The sequence below is a fragment of the Bufo gargarizans genome, chromosome 1 (genome assembly GCF_014858855.1).
Source record: "Bufo gargarizans isolate SCDJY-AF-19 chromosome 1, ASM1485885v1, whole genome shotgun sequence".
NCBI classification, from domain to species: Eukaryota; Metazoa; Chordata; class Amphibia; order Anura; family Bufonidae; genus Bufo; species Bufo gargarizans.
Window position 1 is genome coordinate 265809468 of NC_058080.1, and position 20677 is coordinate 265830144.

The following is a 20677-nucleotide window of genomic DNA, read 5'->3' on the forward strand; positions in this document are numbered from 1 at the left end:
AGTACAGCAGTAACAACAGATTTAGCTGGATATAAACTTGAGGCCTAGTATTTAGGCACTGGGTGACAGGTATACGTTTACTGACAGAATTAGACTGGGATATGGCCAAAAAATAACCACACTATTGATGGTTAAATGCACTTGGTGTGACAGCTTGACCAACCACACTACTGAGGGTTAAATGCACTTGGTGACAGGCAAAGCTTGCCCCTGATGTAGTATATGGCCAAAAAATAAACAGACTATTGCTGGTTAAATGCACTTGGTGTGACAGCTTCACCCTGATGTAGGCTTTAGCCAAAAAACAACCACACCATTGAGGGTTAAATGCACTGTCACGGCTGGCGGTGGGGGAAACCCCCAGCCGTGCGGTGCCAGGAGATGGTAGGGTTACCCCTTGGCCGGGACCACAGAGTTAGGGAACAGGTCACCTCCTATTGCGTCCCTAACGCTGACCCTGTCTCCTATCTGTATGAGCCGACCTTGGTGGTAGGAGGACTCATACGCCGGAACCTTAAAGTCCCTACGAGCCCTCAAGTCGGCCCTGTACTAGGGGACAGAGTGAGACGACCTGCTCCTCCAGACTTATACAATAACAGACAATAACAGACTTATGGCAGTGACAGGCAAATGGGACCAACACATCACTCACCTGCCACAGAAAACAAACCCTGGATCCCATGTGCAGGTGCTGCGGTTCAGACACCAACGAACACAGCACACACCAGACATCCCACAGGAACCCAGGACCACAAGCTGCACTAACATAAAACCCCACACACACCTGGAACACCATGAAACATAAGATTTACTGACAAAGGTTTTATGACCAGAAGGATGGTCCTCACCAGGCAGATGGAGGAGACAGGAGGCTGCTCCAGCCAGCATGGCTGAGAGCAACCTACTGAAGCCTGCAAGAGACTCAGGCTATATAGGCCAAAAGGCCCCACCCACCAGTCAACCACACCCAGTGACATCACACACACTGGGAAGGAAGTTAACCCCTCCAGCACACAGAAGGGAAAACACACGCATAAGGGGAAGTGCACATAATACATAACCCACACCAACCCACTCACCTGTTACCGCCAGCAACGGCATGCGTGGCCACCATGTTCTGGGGAACAGCCCGCAGGCCGAAACCCTGCCACCACATGCATACAACAACAGACGTTGCCGCGGACAACCACAGGTGAAGGGAGGTGTCCACGTGCATACAACACATAACCTCGTGCACCACAAAACGACAAAGGGAGTGCACACAAAACACGTTGCCAAGGGCAACCGCACGCATGCCCATTGTCCGCGGCAACCGCACCTGAGGCAAACAACTAAGTGTCCCCAGCTGCGGTTGACAACACCAAACCGCGGGCAACCGCATGCGGCTCCCAAGGAGTCACGACCATGACCAAGGGTCGTGACATGCACTTGGTGACAGGCGCAGCTTGCCCCTGATGTAGTATATGGCCAAAAAATAAACAGACTATTGCTGGTTAAATGCACTTGGTGTGACAGCTTCACCCTGATGTAGGCTTTAGCCAAAAAACAACCACACCATTGAGGGTTAAATGCACTTGGTGACAGGCGCAGCTTGCCCCTGATGTAGTATATGGCCAAAAAATAAACAGACTATTGCTGGTTAAATGCACTTGGTGTGACAGCTTCACCCTGATGTAGGCTTTAGCCAAAAAACAACCACACCATTGAGGGTTAAATGCACTTGGTCGCTGCTTGTGCTGGCACACCACAAGACACAAAATGGCCGCCGATCACCCCAGAAAAAAGTGACTGACAAACGGTCTGGGCAGCCTAAAAACAGTGAGCAATTGAGTGTCAGCAGCTCAATGATCCACAGCTGCAGATCGATCACTGGATGGAGTCTTTTGGAGGAGTTAATCAGCCTAATCTCGCCCTACTGTTGCAGCTGCAACCTCTCCCTATGCTGATCAGAGCAGAGTGACGGGCGGCGCTATGTGACTCCAGCTTAAATAGAGGCTGGGTCACATGGTGCTCTGGCCAATCACAGCCATGCCAATAGTAGGCATGGCTGTGACGGCCTCTTGGGGCAAGTAGTATGACGCTTGTTGATTGGCTGCTTTGCAGCCTTTTAAAAAAGCGCCAAGAAAGCGACGAACACCGAACCCGGACTTTTACGAAAATGTCCGGGTTTGGGTCCGTGTCACGGACACCCCAAAATTCGGTACGAACCCGAACTATACAGTTCGGGTTCGCTCATCCCTAGTCCAAATGACATGGCGTCCCAGATTTCCAAAAAGAACTTTGAATCGTGACTCGTCTGACCACAGAACAGTCTTCCATTTTGCCACACTCCATTTTAAATGACCCCTGGCCCATTGATAACGCCTGAGCTTGTGGATCTTGCTTAGAAATGGCTTCTTCTTTGCACTGTAGAGTTTCAGCTGGCAACGGCGGATGGCACGGTGGATTGTGTTCACTGACAATGGTTTCTGGAAGTATTCCTGAGCCCATTCTGTGATTTCCTTTACAGTAGCATTCCTGTTTGTGGTGCAGTGTCGTTTAAGGGCCCGGAGATCACGGCATCCAGTATGGTTTTACGGCATTGACCCTTACGCACAGAGATTGTTCCAGATTCTATGAATCTTCGGATGATGTTATGCACAGTTGATGATGATAGATGCAAAGTCTTTGCAATTTTTCGCTGGGTAACACCTTTCTGATATTGCTCCACTATCTTTCTGCGCAACATTGTGGAATTTGGTGATCCTCTACCCATCTTGGCTTCTGAGAGACACTGCCACTCTGAGAAGTTCTTTTTATACCCAATCATGTTGCCAATTGACCTAATTAGTGTTAATTGGTCTTCCAGCTCTTCGTTATGCTCAAATTTACTTATTGCTACTTGTCCCAACTTTTTGGGGATTTGTTGACACAGTGAAAATTTGAATCAACGTATTTTTCCTTTAAAAATGATACATTTACTCAGATTAAACGTTTGATCTGTCATCTACGTTCTATTACAAATAAAATATTGACATTTGCCATCTCCACATCATTGCATTCAGTTTTTATTCACAATTTGTTTAGTGTCCCAACTTTTTGGGAATCCGGTTTGTAATAATTAAACCCCATTTGAAATTTTTCTTTTTCCTGCTTCCCACCACATTGTATGCAACCATACATGGTGCCATTAAAAAGTATATCTTGTCCCACAAAAAACATGCCCTCATATAGCTATGTGAATGGAAAAATACAAATGTTATGGGTTTGGTAGTGCTGGGAGCAAAAAACGAAAATGAAAAAATTGAAAATCACTTGGACTTGAAAGGGTTAAATAGGCCAGCTGTGTATAGAGTTATAGGCAATGCTTCATGGGAAAATAATATGCAAAGAGGTATCTCCCAAGGAAAAAGAACCATCTTGCTACCGCCACCTTATGGAAGTGGCTTCCTGTGAGTCAAAATCTGACTTTTTAAGGGTACTTTCACACTAGCGGCAGGGGACTCCAGCAGGCTGTTCTGGCGGGTGAACAGCCTGTTGGATACGTCCTGCCGCCAGTTCACATTTTCCCCCTGACTGCCGCTCCGTCCCCATTGACTATATTGGGGGCGGGGGCGGAGTTCCAGTGGCAGCACAGCAGCGCACGCCGAGAGGCAGCCGGACTAAAAGTACTGCATGCAGTACTTTTTAGTCCGGCTGCCTCTCGGTGTGCACTGCCACAGGAACTCCACCCCTGCCCCCATTATAGTAAATTGGGAGGGAGCGGCAGTCCGGGGGCACACGTGAACTAGCAGCAGGATGGATCCGACAGGCTGTTCACCCGCTGGAACAGCCTGCCGGAGTCCCCTGCCGCTAGTGTGAAACTAGCCTAGCACCTTGGGACATGGCAAGGGCTAGCTAGGTTTGCATATGTAACTGATAACCCACAACAGAAGGTATAGCAATGTAATATCTATCTGTCTGTCTATTTACTTGATTATTGTGATATTTCTGATTTATCGATAATGTCTTTTTTTTTACAATCCTTAGAGTATGGAAAATATGAGTATGACACAACCACTCTCAGACCTAATCTTAATGATCACGCACCCGATTCACCATCTTTGTACAGAACCATGAGTGATGCTACTTTAGTAAGAAAAAGGATTCGACCTAACACTCCAGACAGAGCTCATCTACAGCAACATCGGTTTTCTATTAATGGACACTTCTACAACTTTAAAGTAAGGAGAGGTCACATTCTCTGCTGCCAAATATTAACAAAATACTGACCTTTTTTGCTCATTAGAAAGAACATCATATACAGTAACTGCATATATCTATATATATCTATATATACATATATACATTTACACATATTCTATATCTATCTATCTATCGATCTATTTATCTATCTAACTATCTATATACAGTACTTTGCAAACGTTTTAGGCAGATGTGAGGGAAAATGCTGAGAAGTAAGGCCTCATGCACACGAACGTATTTTGTTTCCATGTCTGTTCCGTTATTTTTTGCGGATAGGATGCGGACCCATTCATTTCAATGGTTCCGCAAAAAATGTGGACAGCACACGGTGTGCTATCCGCATCCGTATGTCTGTTCTGTAGCCCCGCAAAAAAATATAACATGTCCTATTTTTGTCCGTTTTAGGCATTGTTACAATGGATCCGCCAAAAAAATAGATGTCATCCTTTTTTTATGAGGACCACAAAACACATACGGTCGTGTGCATGTAGCCCAAGAATGCTTTCAAAAATAAGAGTGTTAGGCCCCTTTCAGACGAGCGAGTGTCTCGCTGTGGACTCGCAACGCAGCACCCGGCCTGATCTACCAGCACTGCCAGGGTCACATAGCATTAGGCTTCATGCACACGGCTGTTGTGCGGCCATTCCGCATTCCGTGATTTATGATACTATGGAACCCTTACAGTTCTGGAATGTATTGGATAACACGGACAAAATGCTGTCAGTGTTATCCAATACATTCCAGAACTGTAAGACCTCTTTCACACGGGCGTCATGTTTTTTGCCCGTGTGATTGTAGATTGTATTATTTTCCCTTATAACATGGTTATAAATAATAGCATTCTTAATACAGAATGCATAGTACAATAGGGCTGTAGGGGTTAAAAAAAAATATATATATATAATTTAACTCACCTTAATGGATGTATTTCTGGAGCGTAATAATATTACAGGCTATAGCTACTAGAGAGGGGTCGTTTATCCAGGGAGTTATTCTGATTGCCTGATTGGAGTCGGGAAGGAATTTTTTATTCCCCTAAAGTGGGGAAAATTGGCTTCTACCTCACAATTTTTTTTTTTTTTGCCTTCCTCTGGATCAACTTGCAGGTTAACAGGCCGAACTGGATGGACAAATGTCTTTTTTCGGCCTTATGTACTATGTTACTATGTTAATCCACTTGCTTGCACAGCCCGGCTTCTTTTCTGTCTTCTTTCTTTAGGACCTGGGTAAAGGACCTGTGGTGACGTCTCTGCGCTCATCACATGGTCCATCACATGATCTTTTACAGTGGTGATGGATCATGTGACGGGCCATGTGATGAGCGCAGTGATGTCATCACAGGTCCTTTACCCAGGTCCTGAAGAAAGAAGACAGAAGAGAAGCCAGGCTGCGCGAACAAGTGGATTAAGGTGAGTTAAATTATTTTTAATTTTTTTTTAACCCCTCCAGCCCTATTGTACTATGCATTCTGTATTCAGAATGCTATTATTTTCCCTTATAACCATGTTATAAGGGAAAATAATAATGATCGGGTCTCCATCCCGATCGTCTCCTAGCAACCGTGCGTGAAAATCGCACCGCATCCGTACTTGCTTGCAACTTTCACGCAGTCCCATTCACTTCTATGGGGCCTGCGTTGAGTGAAAAACGCACAAAATAGAGCATGCTGCAATTTTCACGCAACGCACAAGTGATAAGTAATAAATCAGCGCTCATGTGCACAGCCCCATAGAAATGAATGGGTCCAGATTCAGTGCGGGTGCAATGCGTTCAACTCAAGAGTTGAATTTTGGCAGTCTCCGCCGGAACAGACTGCCAGAGTTCAAAGCGCATATGGGAACCCAGCCTAATACAAATCTATTGATCATGGTAAACAATAGGTATAAAATATGGAGTTTCAAGAGAACGTTATTAGCATGGAATTTTGGACATATACATAGATGTTTCTCTTATCAAACTATACATTCAGATGGACCCTTTATTCTTATTCCCAGACCTCAATTTTCACTCCAACTTTTGGTTCAGAGACAAAAGTCATGATTAACAGCAACATGAAAACAAAAGAAGTCATTGAGCAGTTATTACACAAGTTTAAGGTAAGCACATGCTGTAGGACCGATTCAGGTATTATATATGGTAGACTGCATTTAAAGACATAGGGGAGATTTATCACGAAGGGAATTTTTCAAGTCAGGAATTTGCATTGCTGTAAATTGTGCCAAATGTATAAAATGTCACATGGTGTTTCATAAATTTGGTTCATGTTAATTCTTTAATTTAACACTTTCTATGACACCCCCTCTTACATAGGATTGCAACAGTTTTGGGATATTTTTTTTTTGCAGTTGCAGTTGATAAATCTGGCTTATATCAGCTCGTCAGTAGAATCACACCCACTTTCCAAACTGGAGTGAGTGGTGTAAAATGCAATCTGGCACCACATTGTTGAGCCCAAAGAGTCACAAAACCCTATTTTGCAGCTTTTTGAATCTAGAATTCTGGAGTGTAGGGCTTGATCAATTCCCCCTATCTGTCTTCACAACTTATTTTTTGCTATTTCTCCAATGCTCTATGTCGGGGATGCCCAACCTGAGGCCCTCCAGCTGTTGCAAAACTACAACTCCCAGCATGCCCATACAGCCTACAGCTATCAGCCTACAGAAGGGCATGATGGGAGTTGTAGTATTTCAACAGCTGGAGGGCCACAGGTTGAGCATCCCTGCTCTATCTCAAATGAAAATTTAAAAAACGTTGCAAACAGTTTTCATACAAAAACCTACTTTTTTTTTTGTCTGGGGCTACTATGCTAACCCATGTGTCCCCATTGAAAACAAACCATCATGTGATCATAGTCTCTTCAATGTGTCCCATGCATTTGCTAATATATATTGCATTATTTAACAAAAAGAAGGGGGCAGATAGAAAAAACTATTGTAAACGTGTACAAACCCTTTTAAACGGGTTTGTTTGGTATAGTCTATAATAATTGCCTTTACATAGCATGTTAAAAGGGTTGTTCCTATTAATCATGTCTAAATTGGGGAAGGTCCAGTGACTCCTCAAGATACAATGGCCTCAGGATACAATATTTTCAACAACGGTCTTTTCTGACCCATCGTAAGTTGAAACCAGACTCATCATACAATGTTTCAGACTCAGATCCAAAGAATCAAGGCCACTTCTCTAGTAAAACAGCTGTATTAGTTGCTAGTTAGCAGCTATTCCTGATTGTTATATGTAAGGACTTGTTTCATCAGTCTTAGTTATCTGCTTATTTTTCCTAAATCTTGACTTCCTGAGATGGAAAATTTTCTGGCTCGTATCCCCTTTAAACCGTTAACCCGAAGAGAGACTCATCAGCCTGACTTGGTGTAAAGGCAGTAGCGGCAATTTATTAACAAAACATTAATTACCATGCATTGTACATATACCTTGTAACCATTGTAACATTAATCCAACATGTAAACTTTTTCTTCCCTTCCTGTCCCAGAATACTCCTATATGTCGCAAAGGGATCCTAGAAGGCAATCCAAGTAAACCATATTCGCCAATTGCGAACCACCACTTATTATACCCCTGCAAGGCTATTAGCCCAAACAGGATCCCCCAGCTTTCCATTCACCACAAACCTCATAGATGCACGCCAAAAGAGATAGAGCCATGCACTTATTTCAAGTTTTGCCTCCCAGGATCCCCCTTTTAACTGCCCGCTACGAAGATGGCTTAACATACACGGGTGGGTGGGAGGTTAAACTCCTTTTTTCTAATAATACTTTTTGATTGAGGTAGGGTGTCCTCAAATACAGCTAGTAGCACCTTACCATAACAAATTTAAAGTGAGCCACTCCTGCAAGTATCATTTAACTTGTTGACTTTCGCCCGAGCTTTGTTCAGTTTTTTAACCGACCTCTCCAACCGCCAAACCCGACGCGCCACTATGTCTGAACAAACCACCAACAATGAAGGAAAATCCGCCCACATCCTCAGCAAGTTCAACTTGATGTCCCTAATGACGTCTGAAGATACGAATGCCCAAGTCGTTCCCTCCCGCATGCAATACCACAATATCCGGAGGACGATCTAGAGAAACATAAAAACACAAAATTCTGGAAGCACCCGTCCCTACAACAAACCACGTAAGCCAATCTAACGAACCTGTAATTCGTTAGCATCAAAACCCAACTGCCTTCAATTCCTGCGCACATCTGCTCTTTGGGCTCCCTAATACACATAGGAATGACCAAAAATCCAGCCTGAACACGGGGCGGACTCTGCAAAATATAAAAATAACCGAATCAGGAACATACTACCAGAACAAGTACCTTGTACCGCCCACAAAACTATAATCATCTAATAGCACTACCCCAATGCTACAGCAAATGAGGACGAATATAAGAACGAAAACAAGCAGACTCCCATCTACCTATACGCCGAATCACATCATTCCCCAAACCCCACCTAGATGCTTCGGTGGCAGCTCCAATCCGAAAGTAGTGAGACGCAAACTCACTTGCCCTTTACCCTTCTGCTGCCAAACGCTTCCAAATGACTGCCACGAACTGAAAACGAGACACAGCCGTCCCATTCTGATGTATTAACAATGGCCCAGCAATATCTGGCCGCATAACCAAAAAATCCTCAACACATCGAACCAGGCAAACAACCGACCCAGCTAACGGCCGCAATGCAAAACGCATCCCTCTACCCTCTACACTACGTGCAGAATTATTAGGCAAATGAGTATTTTGACCACATCATCCTCTTTATGCATGTTGTCTTACTCCAAGCTGTATAGGCTCGAAAGCCTACTACCAATTAAGCATATTAGGTGATGTGCATCTCTGTAATGAGAAGGGGTGTGGTCTAATGACATCAACACCCTATATCAGGTGTGCATAATTATTAGGCAACTTCCTTTCCTTTGGCAAAATGGGTCAAAAGAAGGACTTGACAGGCTCAGAAAAGTCTAAAATAGTGAGATATCTTGCAGAGGGATGCAGCACTCTTAAAATTGCAAAGCTTCTGAAGCGTGATCATCGAACAATCAAGCGTTTCATTCAAAATAGTCAACAGGGTCGCAAGGAGCGTGTGGAAAAACCAAGGCGCAAAATAACTGCCCATGAACTGAGAAAAGTCAAGCGTGCAGCTGCCAAGATGCCACTTGCCACCAGTTTGGCCATATTTCAGAGCTGCAACATCACTGGAGTGCCCAAAAGCACAAGGTGTGCAATACTCAGAGACATGGCCAAGGTAAGAAAGGCTGAAAGACGACCACCACTGAACAAGACACACAAGCTGAAACGTCAAGACTGGGCCAAGAAATATCTCAAGACTGATTTTTCTAAGGTTTTATGGACTGATGAAATGAGAGTGAGTCTTGATGGGCCAGATGGCTGGATTGGTAAAGGGCAGAGAGCTCCAGTCCGACTCAGACGCCAGCAAGGTGGAGGTGGAGTACTGGTTTGGGCTGGTATCATCAAAGATGAGCTTGTGGGGCCTTTTTGGGTTGAGGATGGAGTCAAGCTCAACTCCCAGTCCTACTGCCAGTTTCTGGAAGACACCTTCTTCAAGCAGTGGTACAGGAAGAAGTCTGCAAGGTAAGAAAAACATGATTTTCATGCAGGACAATGCTCCATCACACGCGTCCAAGTACTCCACAACGTGGCTGGCAAGAAAGGGTATAAAAGAAGAAAATCTAATGACATGGCCTCCTTGTTCACCTGATCTGAACCCCATTGAGAACCTGTGGTCCATCATCAAATGTGAGATTTACAAGGAGGGAAAACAGTACACCTCTCTGAACACTGTCTGGGAGGCTGTGGTTGCTGCTGCACGCAATGTTGATGGTGAACAGATCAAAACACTGACAGAATCCATGGATGGCAGGCTTTTGAGTGTCCTTGCAAAGAAAGGTGGCTATATTGGTCACTGATTTGTTTTTGTTTTGTTTTTGAATGTCAGAAATGTATATTTGTGAATGTTGAGATGTTATATTGGTTTCACTGGTAAAAATAAATAATTGAAATGGGTATATATTTGTTTTTTGTTAAGTTGCCTAATAATTATGTACAGTAATAGTCACCTGCACACACAGATATCCCCCTAAAATAACTAAAACTAAAAACAAACTAAAAACTACTTCCAAAAATATTCAGCTTTGATATTAATGAGTTTTTTGGGTTCATTGAGAACATGGTTGTTGTTCAATAATAAAATGAATCCTCAAAAATACAACTTGCCTAATAATTCTGCACTCCCTGTAGATCCGTTTTTGATCTACGCACAAAACATTGTAACCCTTCTGAACACCGCAAGACGTCCTCCCACCGTACACCGCCTACTCCCACTCTACTCAACCAATTCCAACACTCTAAACACGCCAAAAAACGCTACAAAAAAAACGCACAAAATAAGCACACCTCATAACCAGATACACAAATTGAACCCACCTGTCTCCACAAAGGTTGCAATATCTCATCCGAAACCGGGCAAAACTTATCCCTGGTAAGCGTGTTTCGCGGGTAACCTTTTAACGCTTGCCGCACTAAGAAACATTTAGACACGTCCGTCAGACCCCGCAGGCGCAACCAAAATGCTACTGCCGCCACCCTTTTGAAACAACTGAATAAGACAAACCTGCGCTAAATACCAACCCAACAAAATAAATCAAAAGTGTCAACCACAACCCCCAACCTGCTCTATCAATCATTCCCACTGAGATCACACTGAAGCGCAATCCGACCACCTATACTCACGGATTGCCTAATCAGCGGACACAATCTATGGAGACCCCAAGGCCACGTTCCAGAGCCACTGCTCTTCCGCCTCTGGCACCAGTCGGCAAAAACGGTCCCACTTAAACCGAGAAAGAGCATCAGCCACTGAATTCTCTACACCTGGAACATGTACAGCCACAAAACACGCATTCAAAACCAAACCCCACAACACCAAGTGCCGCAACAAGCGAATCACAGGCGGAGAACTTGCAGATTGCACATTAATAACTTGTACTATGCCCATGTTATCGCAACAAAAACGTACTTGTCTATTCCATAAACAAACCCCCCATAACTCAGTAGCCAAAACAATAGGAAACAGGTCCAATAATACCAAGTTAGTAAGGAAGCCCGCCCTGCGCTACTCTTCAGGCCACGACCCCGCACTCCATTGTCCCTGACAGAGAGCTCCATAGCCACAAGACCCTGATGCATCTGTGAAAAGCTCCAAATCAACATTAGAAATTTGCGCTTCCATCCATACCGATCTACCATTAAACTGAGACAAAAATTGCTCCCATACCTCCAAATCAGCCCGTACTTCCGCAGACAACCACACGAAATGGAAAGGGGCAGCCGTCCCCGCCGTAGCCATGGACAGTCGCCCACAGAAAACCCTACCCATAGGCAAAATCCGACACACAAAGTTAAGCTTACACAATACAGACTGTACGCTGTGCAATTGGGCTTTTTTAACCCTCTGCAAACCAACCACTTCAGCAACCAGATTAGTCACTTTCTCTTCTTGCAAACGACATTCCATTTTGATTGTATCAATAACAATACCCAAGAATTTAACCGAAGTAGCAGACCTTCCTTCTTTTCCAGTGCTAAAGGATCACCAAATGCTGCTGCAACACGATCCATCGTATGCAACAAATAGAACAGATACAAGTGCTCGCCGGCCCCAAAAATAAAAAATCGTCCAAGTAGTGAAGCATGGAATCAAATCTAGACTCCTGCTTCTCCACCCATTCCAAAAAAGAACTAAAAGTTTCAAACAATGAAAAAGAAATTGTGCAACCCATAGGCAAACAACAATCTACATAGAATTGCCCGTCCCATTTGAAACCCAACAGGTGAAAACTATCCGTTTTTGCCAACAACGCGCCTTGCCCTAAATGACGAACCCAAGCGACCGCTGTATCAAAAGACATGTATGACACAGAACAGAGCTCCTGGTCTATACCAGCCAGGTATGACAAATGGTTAATGAGCCAAAACTTGTTCGGCTCCTTCTTTGGTACCAGCCCCAATGGAGATACGCGCAACCCTGGCAACTGAATTTCTGGAAACTGTTCCGCAACTCGACCCGCCCAAACTTCTTTCTCAATCTCCTCCTTAATGACCCCCGGCCTAGCGAGCACCGAAACTAAATTTCGAACGCTACCGCCTGACTCAACTGAAGTACACAGAATGCGAAAACCTTCAACAAAACCTCTACGTGACAAATCCGCTGTCACCCTATTTGGATACCTATTTACAAAGGGAAGCATCTCGTCCACCCTCACCTGCGTCAGACCTCTTCTGCGTAGCCTCCTGTCTCTTTCCCCGCTTGAAACACCGGGAAAGGCTATGGGCACCTCCACACCCAGAGCATTCGTGCTTAAAACGGCAGTCGGAAAGGAACTTACAGTACCCTTCGTTAAACTACCAGCAACAACCTTTTCTCCTGCCAGAAGGCGACACTGCCGAAGCACCCCCTGACACCTCTTGAAAGGGCTGAATAAAAAATGTTAGGTCAGCACTACTCACTGTAATCCCAGTGTTCCGGTTCGTGGTGGTGCCCGCAGCGTTGGATCCCGGTCTGGGGGTTCCCGTAATTTATAGCAGCAAATGAGGAAGCCGCGGCACTCAGATGGATCAATTTCAATTTCTTTTATTTCACCTCTTGTGGCACAAGAGGTGAAATAAAAGAAATTGAAATTGATCCATCTGAGTGCCGCGGCTTCCTCATTTGCTTGTTGAAAGGGCTGAGCGCCCCCTTTAGAAGCCACCATAAGCCGCATCTACAAACTAATATCCTCATGGTCCCACCGTATACTTGGCCGGATAGCTTTACGCTGGCGAAACTGTTTATCGTATCTCAACTGCACTACCCTTCCATATACCCTGTAAGCTTCTCCATGTAAACCATGTAACCAAAAAGCGTGGAACAATGTTTCGCCGCTTTTTCCCTGACCACACTCGCCAATATCGCAAAAGCCTGCAACCAATTCATAAATGTGCGTGGTATCAAACGATACCAACGCCCCTCCTCTTCTTCTTTCCTACTCTCATACGGCTTCACCCTATCCAAATTAAACTTCTCTAACGGGAGCAATGAAAAGATCTCAACATATTAATCTTTATAAATCTTTTCCCTCACTTCCGGTTTTAAGTGGGCCTCTAATGGCCCCTCAAAAAACATGTATACCTCTCCTTTTGCAGCATCCGCCAACCGTACCACATCTACCATACCTGACTTCCCGCCGCTAATCGTCGACTCAACAGACGCTGCAGCCTCAGGCACCGCCGCCTCAGGCACCGAAACCACCGAGGGAACAGCGCTCCCAACAGCAACCCTGGACCGGTCTCCGCGGTAGTCACCCCCGATCCGGCCTGAACCGTCGATGTCCAAACCGTGGTACCCATTGTCGCCTTCTGGCCATCTTTGCCTTCTTCCAATTCCTTGGTCAATTCGCCTTCCTACTAGGACCGCAATAACGGAGACTCACCTCCATGTCCATAAGGAGCAGGGTCACGATCCTCTTCTCTCCCCAGTCCTGGCCCACTGTCACTACCAGAGCTTTGAGATGTTCTCACAGCTCTGTTTCTCCACCCCTGTGATGATGTCACTTAGAGTAAGGAGGAGTTCTCACAGCTCTGTTTCTCCACCCCTGTGATGATGTCACTTAGAGTTAGGAGGAGTTCTCACTGCGATGTTTCTCCACCCCTGTGATGAGGTCTTTACTCCCAGCTGTTCCTCCTGCATTTGATTTCCCTGCCTTTAAATCACCCCTCCTCCTATTGTAGGGCGTGGATTATATTTCTCATTTCAGTTGTAGCTCTTGCCTGAGTATCTTCACTTGTAAGCTATCAGTTCACTGGACCTGTGTTCTGCTGCAGCAAGCACTCCGGATATTGCCAGCTGTGCTTGGATCCGTCTTCTCTGCGGCTGCAGCTCCTTCAGCTAAGTGTGCAGACATTTTTGTGTACCTGGTTATTGTTTGACTGGATCTGAGGTGGCCACGGTTCCCTCCATATACTGAGCAGGGCACCGGTGGCCGTGCCCCTTCCACTATTGTAGGGGTTACAGTGGTTATAAGTCTTAGGTACGCTGGCATGCCTCTTTCCACCATTTGGATCCGGGCATGTGCTTTAGCAGCATAGGGAGAGCTTTGAGGGTCTGACAGGGGTCACCCTTTATCTTCCCTAGTTTGGGTCCGGTCAGTAGCTCTTTGTTCAGTGTATACTCTTGTTGCTCACAAACAGCCGTGACACCCACCAGCTGGTGGCTGCAATCTGCTGTCTGGCATCTCCTCTCTGACAGCCGCTGCCACAGGGTAATCTATCCTGCTTGCTTTCACAGGGCTCCTTCTACCAACTGCCGACCTCTTAGGGGGCAGACCCGCAGCAACCTCATTCCTCTTCCTGCGATGTGAATGACTCCGGCTCCCAGCAAGGGGCCTCAGCGTAAGGATCGCATCCTTCTGGCCCTGCCCATCGTCCTGGCCACCCAGACTGGAGGCCGCCCGCCTACTCATCCTGGAGCCCACTTGCCGATCCTGTGCTACGGCCCCGTCACCAGGTATATCCCTGGCTCGCTCCCTGCTACAGATCTCCAGCCCACAGTGGGCCCCCTCACTGTGTCCTCCATATCTCCCTCCTGCATGTTCAGGGAGACGGTGCTCAACCTCTTGGGGGGCCTGGATCTCCGTGCCGTACTTAATGGGGCCACCTCCGCCAACCTTCCCCCTTGTAATGCCTCCTGAAGGGTCTCCTGCACCCACTCTGGCCCATGATTAGCCGCCGCGGCCCTAACCTGCTCAATTAATTGTTCCAGGGAAGCCATGTCACGTCCTAACTTCAGCACCACGTTCTTCACCATAATATGGTATTGCTGGCCCTGCCTTCCATCAGTTTGGACCCAACTACAAAACGGGGCCAGTTCTTCTATTTTTTCCATGGCCACTTTAAGTTCCCAGTCCACCTTTGTTCTCAGCTGTAAAGTATCTCAGCTTTACTGGTATAGTAACCCGCTTGCTGCTGCAGGAATTTGATTCAACTTGAAAAGGAGGAGGACACAATAGTGTAGACTACAGGAGCATTTAAAATTAAGAAAGTTTAATCTCCATATTCACAAAAGTGATAAAACATTTATCAAAGCAAGGCTACATTCACACGAACATATTCTGTTTCCGTGTCAGTGCCGTTTGTTTTGCGGATTGGATGAGGACCGATTCATTTCAATGGGTTCGCAAAAAATGCGGACAGCACACCGTCTGCTATCCACATCCGTATATCCGTTCCGTAGCCCCGCAAAAAAAAATATAGAACATGTCCTAGTCTTGTTACACACAAAAACAAGTAATGCCACCATGACTGAGTGGGGATGTGGCAACAACATGAGGAGTCAACACAGTGGCTAAGTCACAGAGTGGTGAGGTTGGGAATCACATGAGGAATCACATGAGTTGTCAACAAAGTCCCAGAGTGGTGAGGGTGGGAATTGCATGAGGAATCGTATGTGTCGTCAACACATTGGCCCAGTCACAGAGTGGTGAGGGTGGGAATCGCATGAGGAATTACATGAGTCGTCAACACAGTGGCCCAATCACAGAGTGGTGAGGGTGGGAATCGCATGAGGAATCGCATGTGTCGTCAACACAGTGGCCCGGTCACAGAGTGGTGAGGATGGGAATTGCATGAGGAATTGCATGAGTCGTCAACAGAGTGGCCCAGTGACAGAGTGGTGTGGTGGCAGCAGCATGAGAAGACCACAGAGTGGTGAGGTGGCAGCAGCATGAGGAGACAGTGAAGTGGCCCAGTGACAGAGTATTGAGGTAGCGGCAGCATTAAGAGACTGCAGAGTGGCCCAGTGACAGAGTGGTGAGGTAGCAGCAGCATGAGGAGACCACAGAGCGGCCCAGTGACATAGTGGGGAGGTGGGGGGCAATACCAGTAACAGCTGAATATGGTGAGGTGGCAGGAGCTGGATAAGACCACAGAGTGATGAGGTGGCAGCAGCATGAGGAAACCACAGAGTGGCCCAGTGACAGAGTGTTGAGGTGGTAGCAGCATGAGGAGACCACAGAGCGGCCCAGTGACATAGTGGTGAGGTGGGGGGCAATACCAGTACTAGCTGAAGATGGTCGGTGGCAGTAGGAGCAACTGGCAGCAGGTGTTTGGCATCAGGTGGGTGGCATCATCAGAATAGTAGCTGAAGCAGGTAGCCAGAAGAAACATGTCTCTGGTGTGTGGAAATCCTGGGTGATCCATGCCTGATTCATCTTCACAAAGGTCAGTTTCTCCACATTTCGGGTGGACAGGCGAGTTCTCATTGGGGTAACTATGGCCCCCGCCACACTAAACACCCGCTCTGACGCCACACTAGTGGCCAAGCAGGAAAGCTTGTCCAGGGCAAACTCAGCCAGTTGTGGACACAAATCAAGTTTGGCCGCCCAGTAGTCCAGGGGATCTTTGATGTGGGGTGGCAGGGTGCAGTCCAAGTATACCACAACCTGCTGGTTCAGGTTCTGCTCCATGTCTACCTGCTGCTGCTGGTGAGTAGTTTCTTCACTAGGCGGGTGAAGAAATCTGCTTATCAGCGACTCTAGACTTAAGTTGCTGCTGATGGAGCTGGTACTGCTCCTGCCTCACCCCACCCCATGGCAGTGGAACGTGAGTGCAGAGGGCCCCCTGGTCAGACCTGCGTGAGGATGGGGCACATAGGCAGCGGCCAGCTAACTACATAGGATGTTTAGATAGTAGTTCAGTTTGTCCTCCCTCTTAGTCGGTGGAAAAGAGGCCCCCATTTTGGACCGGTAGCGAGGGTCTAACATATGGAGAGCCAGTAGTCATCCCTCTGCCGAATGGTAACAATTTGCCTGCCATTACGCAAGCAACTGAGCATGCATTGGGCCATTTGCGCAAATGACTCGGAAGGACACCCTGCCTCCATCTCCACTGCATACTGCCACGGTGTGTCTGGGTCCTCTTCCTCGTCTTCGTCATCGCCCTGTAGCTCCTCCGGCTGCTCCTGCTCCTCCTCTCCTGTCACCTGTATTGAAAAACCACCCATTTCTCTATGCACTGCTTGTGCTCGAATGTCCTCCTCCTCTAGTTCAGTCCCCACAGGGCTCATGTGGCCATGAGATGTAGTCGCCATGTTTCCTGACCCCTGGCCAACCAGATTTAGCAGCATCTGTTCCAGGACATGAAGCAGTGGAATGACTTTGTTCATCCCGTAGTCCTAGTGACTGACAAATAAAGTGGCCTCCTCAAAGGGCGCGAGCAAATGGCAGATGTCACGCATGAGCTGCCACTGGCTAAGATCAAAGTTACACACGCGAGTACCTCTGTCCCCCTGTATCATCAATTTATGGACTTTCTCTGTCCATATACCCCCTCGCCCGGCTTCAGCGCTGTGGCACGCCAAGGGGGGGGGGCAGAGCCGACAGAGGGACGGTGCTCGGCGTCCTTACGCCACCCCTCACATAAAACTACAACAGTGCGAGAGGCCGCGAGAGGCGGATTCGACTCGGGACCTTCACGCTGCCTACACACCCTGAAAAGGCTTACCTGCACTTACTAAAGTGGCGACCCCTCTTGGGGGCCACCACACCAAGCACTTGCACTTTTTGGCACAATTTGCAATTTTCTCTGAACGCACCTGCACTTTGCGGACTCTGCCTAAGAACGCCCCCAAACACGGCTCCAGCGCTGTGGCACGCCAAGGGGAGGGGCGGAGCCGACAGAGGGACGGCGTTCGGCGTCTTTACGCCGCCTCACACATAAAAAATGTACACGTACCACGGACGCGCCCGTCTGAGCCCGTCCGGGCCAGGAGGGACCAGAGAAACCAGAGCGGTCACCCTGGGTCTCATACCTCAGATCTGCGAATCAAGTACGATTCACAACAACTGTTGGCACTACAAAACAGGGGTACAGATATCCCTGGTACTATTTTAACCAAAGCTTTTAAATTTAAGATTTTAAAAACACCTATTTTTAACCATTCGCCACAAACCATAGATAGCACAGACCCAAAATATCCAGAACAAAATAAACGGCCCCCGAAAAGAAAATCCCTCCACACTGACTTAAGATGTGCCTTAATAAACGCCAGATCGGCAGTTAAGAATAAATATGAAATTCGCGATTTATGCATAGATAGAAATTATGAATGTCTGTTCATTACGGAATCATGGTTTACAGAAAAGTCCAGGGTAGACATCGGGGAAATGCTCCCAACTGACTACAAGATCATCATAAAGAACAGATCTAACAAACAGGGGGGAGGGATAGCGATTGTACATAAAAACACAATAAAAATAACAGAAATTAACCTTCCTACGGAAAACCCATCATGGGAAACACTCACAGCACGTTTGACGATCGAAAATAAATACACAATAATAATAGCGTTATGTTATAGACCCCCAGGACCCCGCACTTATTTCACAGACAACTTCATAGAATGGGCCACGGATCTCACAATAAAACATCATAGACTCCTTATTCTAGGGGACCTTAACCTTTGGTTCAACGATAAGCAAGATACCCCAGCCCAAAAAGTCACCACACAGCTCGACTTAGCCCAACTCACCTTAAGGGTTGACAAACCCACACATAAAGCGGGTCACCTGCTTGATCCGATTTTTGAAAAAAAATCTAAACTTAATGGTAGAAGATCAAGAAGAATTGCTCTGGACCGACCATAGACTCATAGCCTTCGAACTCCACATCCCAATTAACACGAAGCAGCTAACCACAGGAGAAAAAAAAAATTGGCGAAGAAATAACAACAACTTGACATATGACAAAATCCTACCTACCCTAGAAGAACACATCAGTAAAATCGACTTTAAATTGCCCTGCGAGAAACTCACATTACAATTTGACGACATCGTCAAAAAAACGGCGGACCAACATGCCCCCTTGAGACTGGTAAAGAAATCAGGGAAAAAAGCACCGTGGTATACGAGAGAACTAAAAACAGTGAAAATAGAATGCAACAGACTAGAGAGGGCATGGAGAAAAAATCCGAAAGAAGAATCACAGCTAAAATATAAGACCCAACTGACGATTTACCACAAAGCAATCTTTAAGGCCAAACAAGACCATTTTGCTAGCGAGATCGAAAACGCTGCTCAAAAGCCTAAAAAGATCTTTCAGATCATTTTCGATCTGGCTAACCCCGATGGCCTTAAAACCACCATCCCCAAATCCCAAGACCTCTGCAACGACATCTCGAAATTTTTTAAACAAAAAGTCGACGATATCCAAAACGACATCCTGCTAGCTCAACAGGCAACTGTCCCCCCCATAGAGAACAAAGTTACTCACACCTTCACCCTATGCCCATTAAAACTTGAAGACCTAACAAAAAGCATGAAAAACATGTCCAAAGCAACTTATCCCCTCTCCAATATCCAAACTAAATCTCTTATTGAATGCACGACCACCATTGCCCCGTTAATTCTAACAATCATAAATGACTCCTTTCTCAGTGGCAACGTCCCTGAGACTCTCAAGTTAGGAATCATAACTCCCCTCCTCAAGAAACCAGGAGCAGACATAAATATAATGGCCAATTTCAGACCGATTACCAACATCCACCTAATAGCTAAAATCATGGAGACAGCAGTGGCAAGCCAACTCCAGCTGCACGTAGAAAAGCATTGACTTCTAGATGAACACCAGTCGGGCTTTAGGCCAACACACAGCACGGAATCAGCCCTGGTCAGCCTATGGGATGAAGCCCTAGGGGTTGCAGACGAGGGAGGGGGGACCTGGTTGGTCCTCATAGACATGTCGGCAGCCTTTGACACTATCAGTCATCCCATCCTCCTAAATAGATTAAAAGCTGACATCGGAGTAGATAGCCACGGACTTGCCTGGTTTGACTCCTTTCTGAAAAACAGAACTCAGAGAGTCAAACTGGGCTTATTCTTTTCCCCAGTTGAGAAGGTGGAGTGGGGAGTCCCTCAGGGATCTCCCCTCTCGCCATTACTCTTTAACATTTATGTCCGACCTCTGCTCGCTATTCTGAAGGAGTATAACATCAGCTATGAGTCTTATGCGGACGATACACAGATTCTTTTGAGAGTATCGAAATCCGCTGATGACTATAAGCTCACGCAAGAAGGACTAAATAAGGCCAGGAACTGGCTAGCATATAACCACCTCAAACTCAACCCGACCAAGACTGAGCTTATTGCACTACATGAAACACCTGAGGCTGCCGCCCCGTCTATCTTCGGGGAAAATGTTGCCATTGCCACACAAGGAAAGAGTCTGGGGATAATCTTGGATCAAGAAATGAGCCTCCGTCCCCAGATTAAAGAAGTAATACGGAAAGCAAACTTCGCCCTATTCCTTCTAAAAAAAGCCCTACCGTTTCTTCCCAACACATGCAGACAGGTCGTGGTGGGAGCTCTAGTCAACTCCCACCTGGACTATGGTAATGCAAT

General features: G+C 46.4%; 1 protein-coding gene across 3 annotated transcripts in view; it reads left to right on the forward strand.

Annotated features, from left to right (window-relative positions):
- RASSF6 (Ras association domain family member 6) overlaps positions 1-20677 on the forward strand; it is a 100366-nt gene that overhangs the window by 60169 nt on the left and 19520 nt on the right. For all 3 annotated transcript variants that reach the window (XM_044302925.1, XM_044302917.1, XM_044302906.1), the window contains 2 exons: positions 4009-4202; positions 6219-6320. In XM_044302925.1, coding sequence (XP_044158860.1) covers positions 4009-4202; positions 6219-6320 — 296 coding nt within the window. The remainder of the gene's footprint in view (positions 1-4008; positions 4203-6218; positions 6321-20677) is intronic.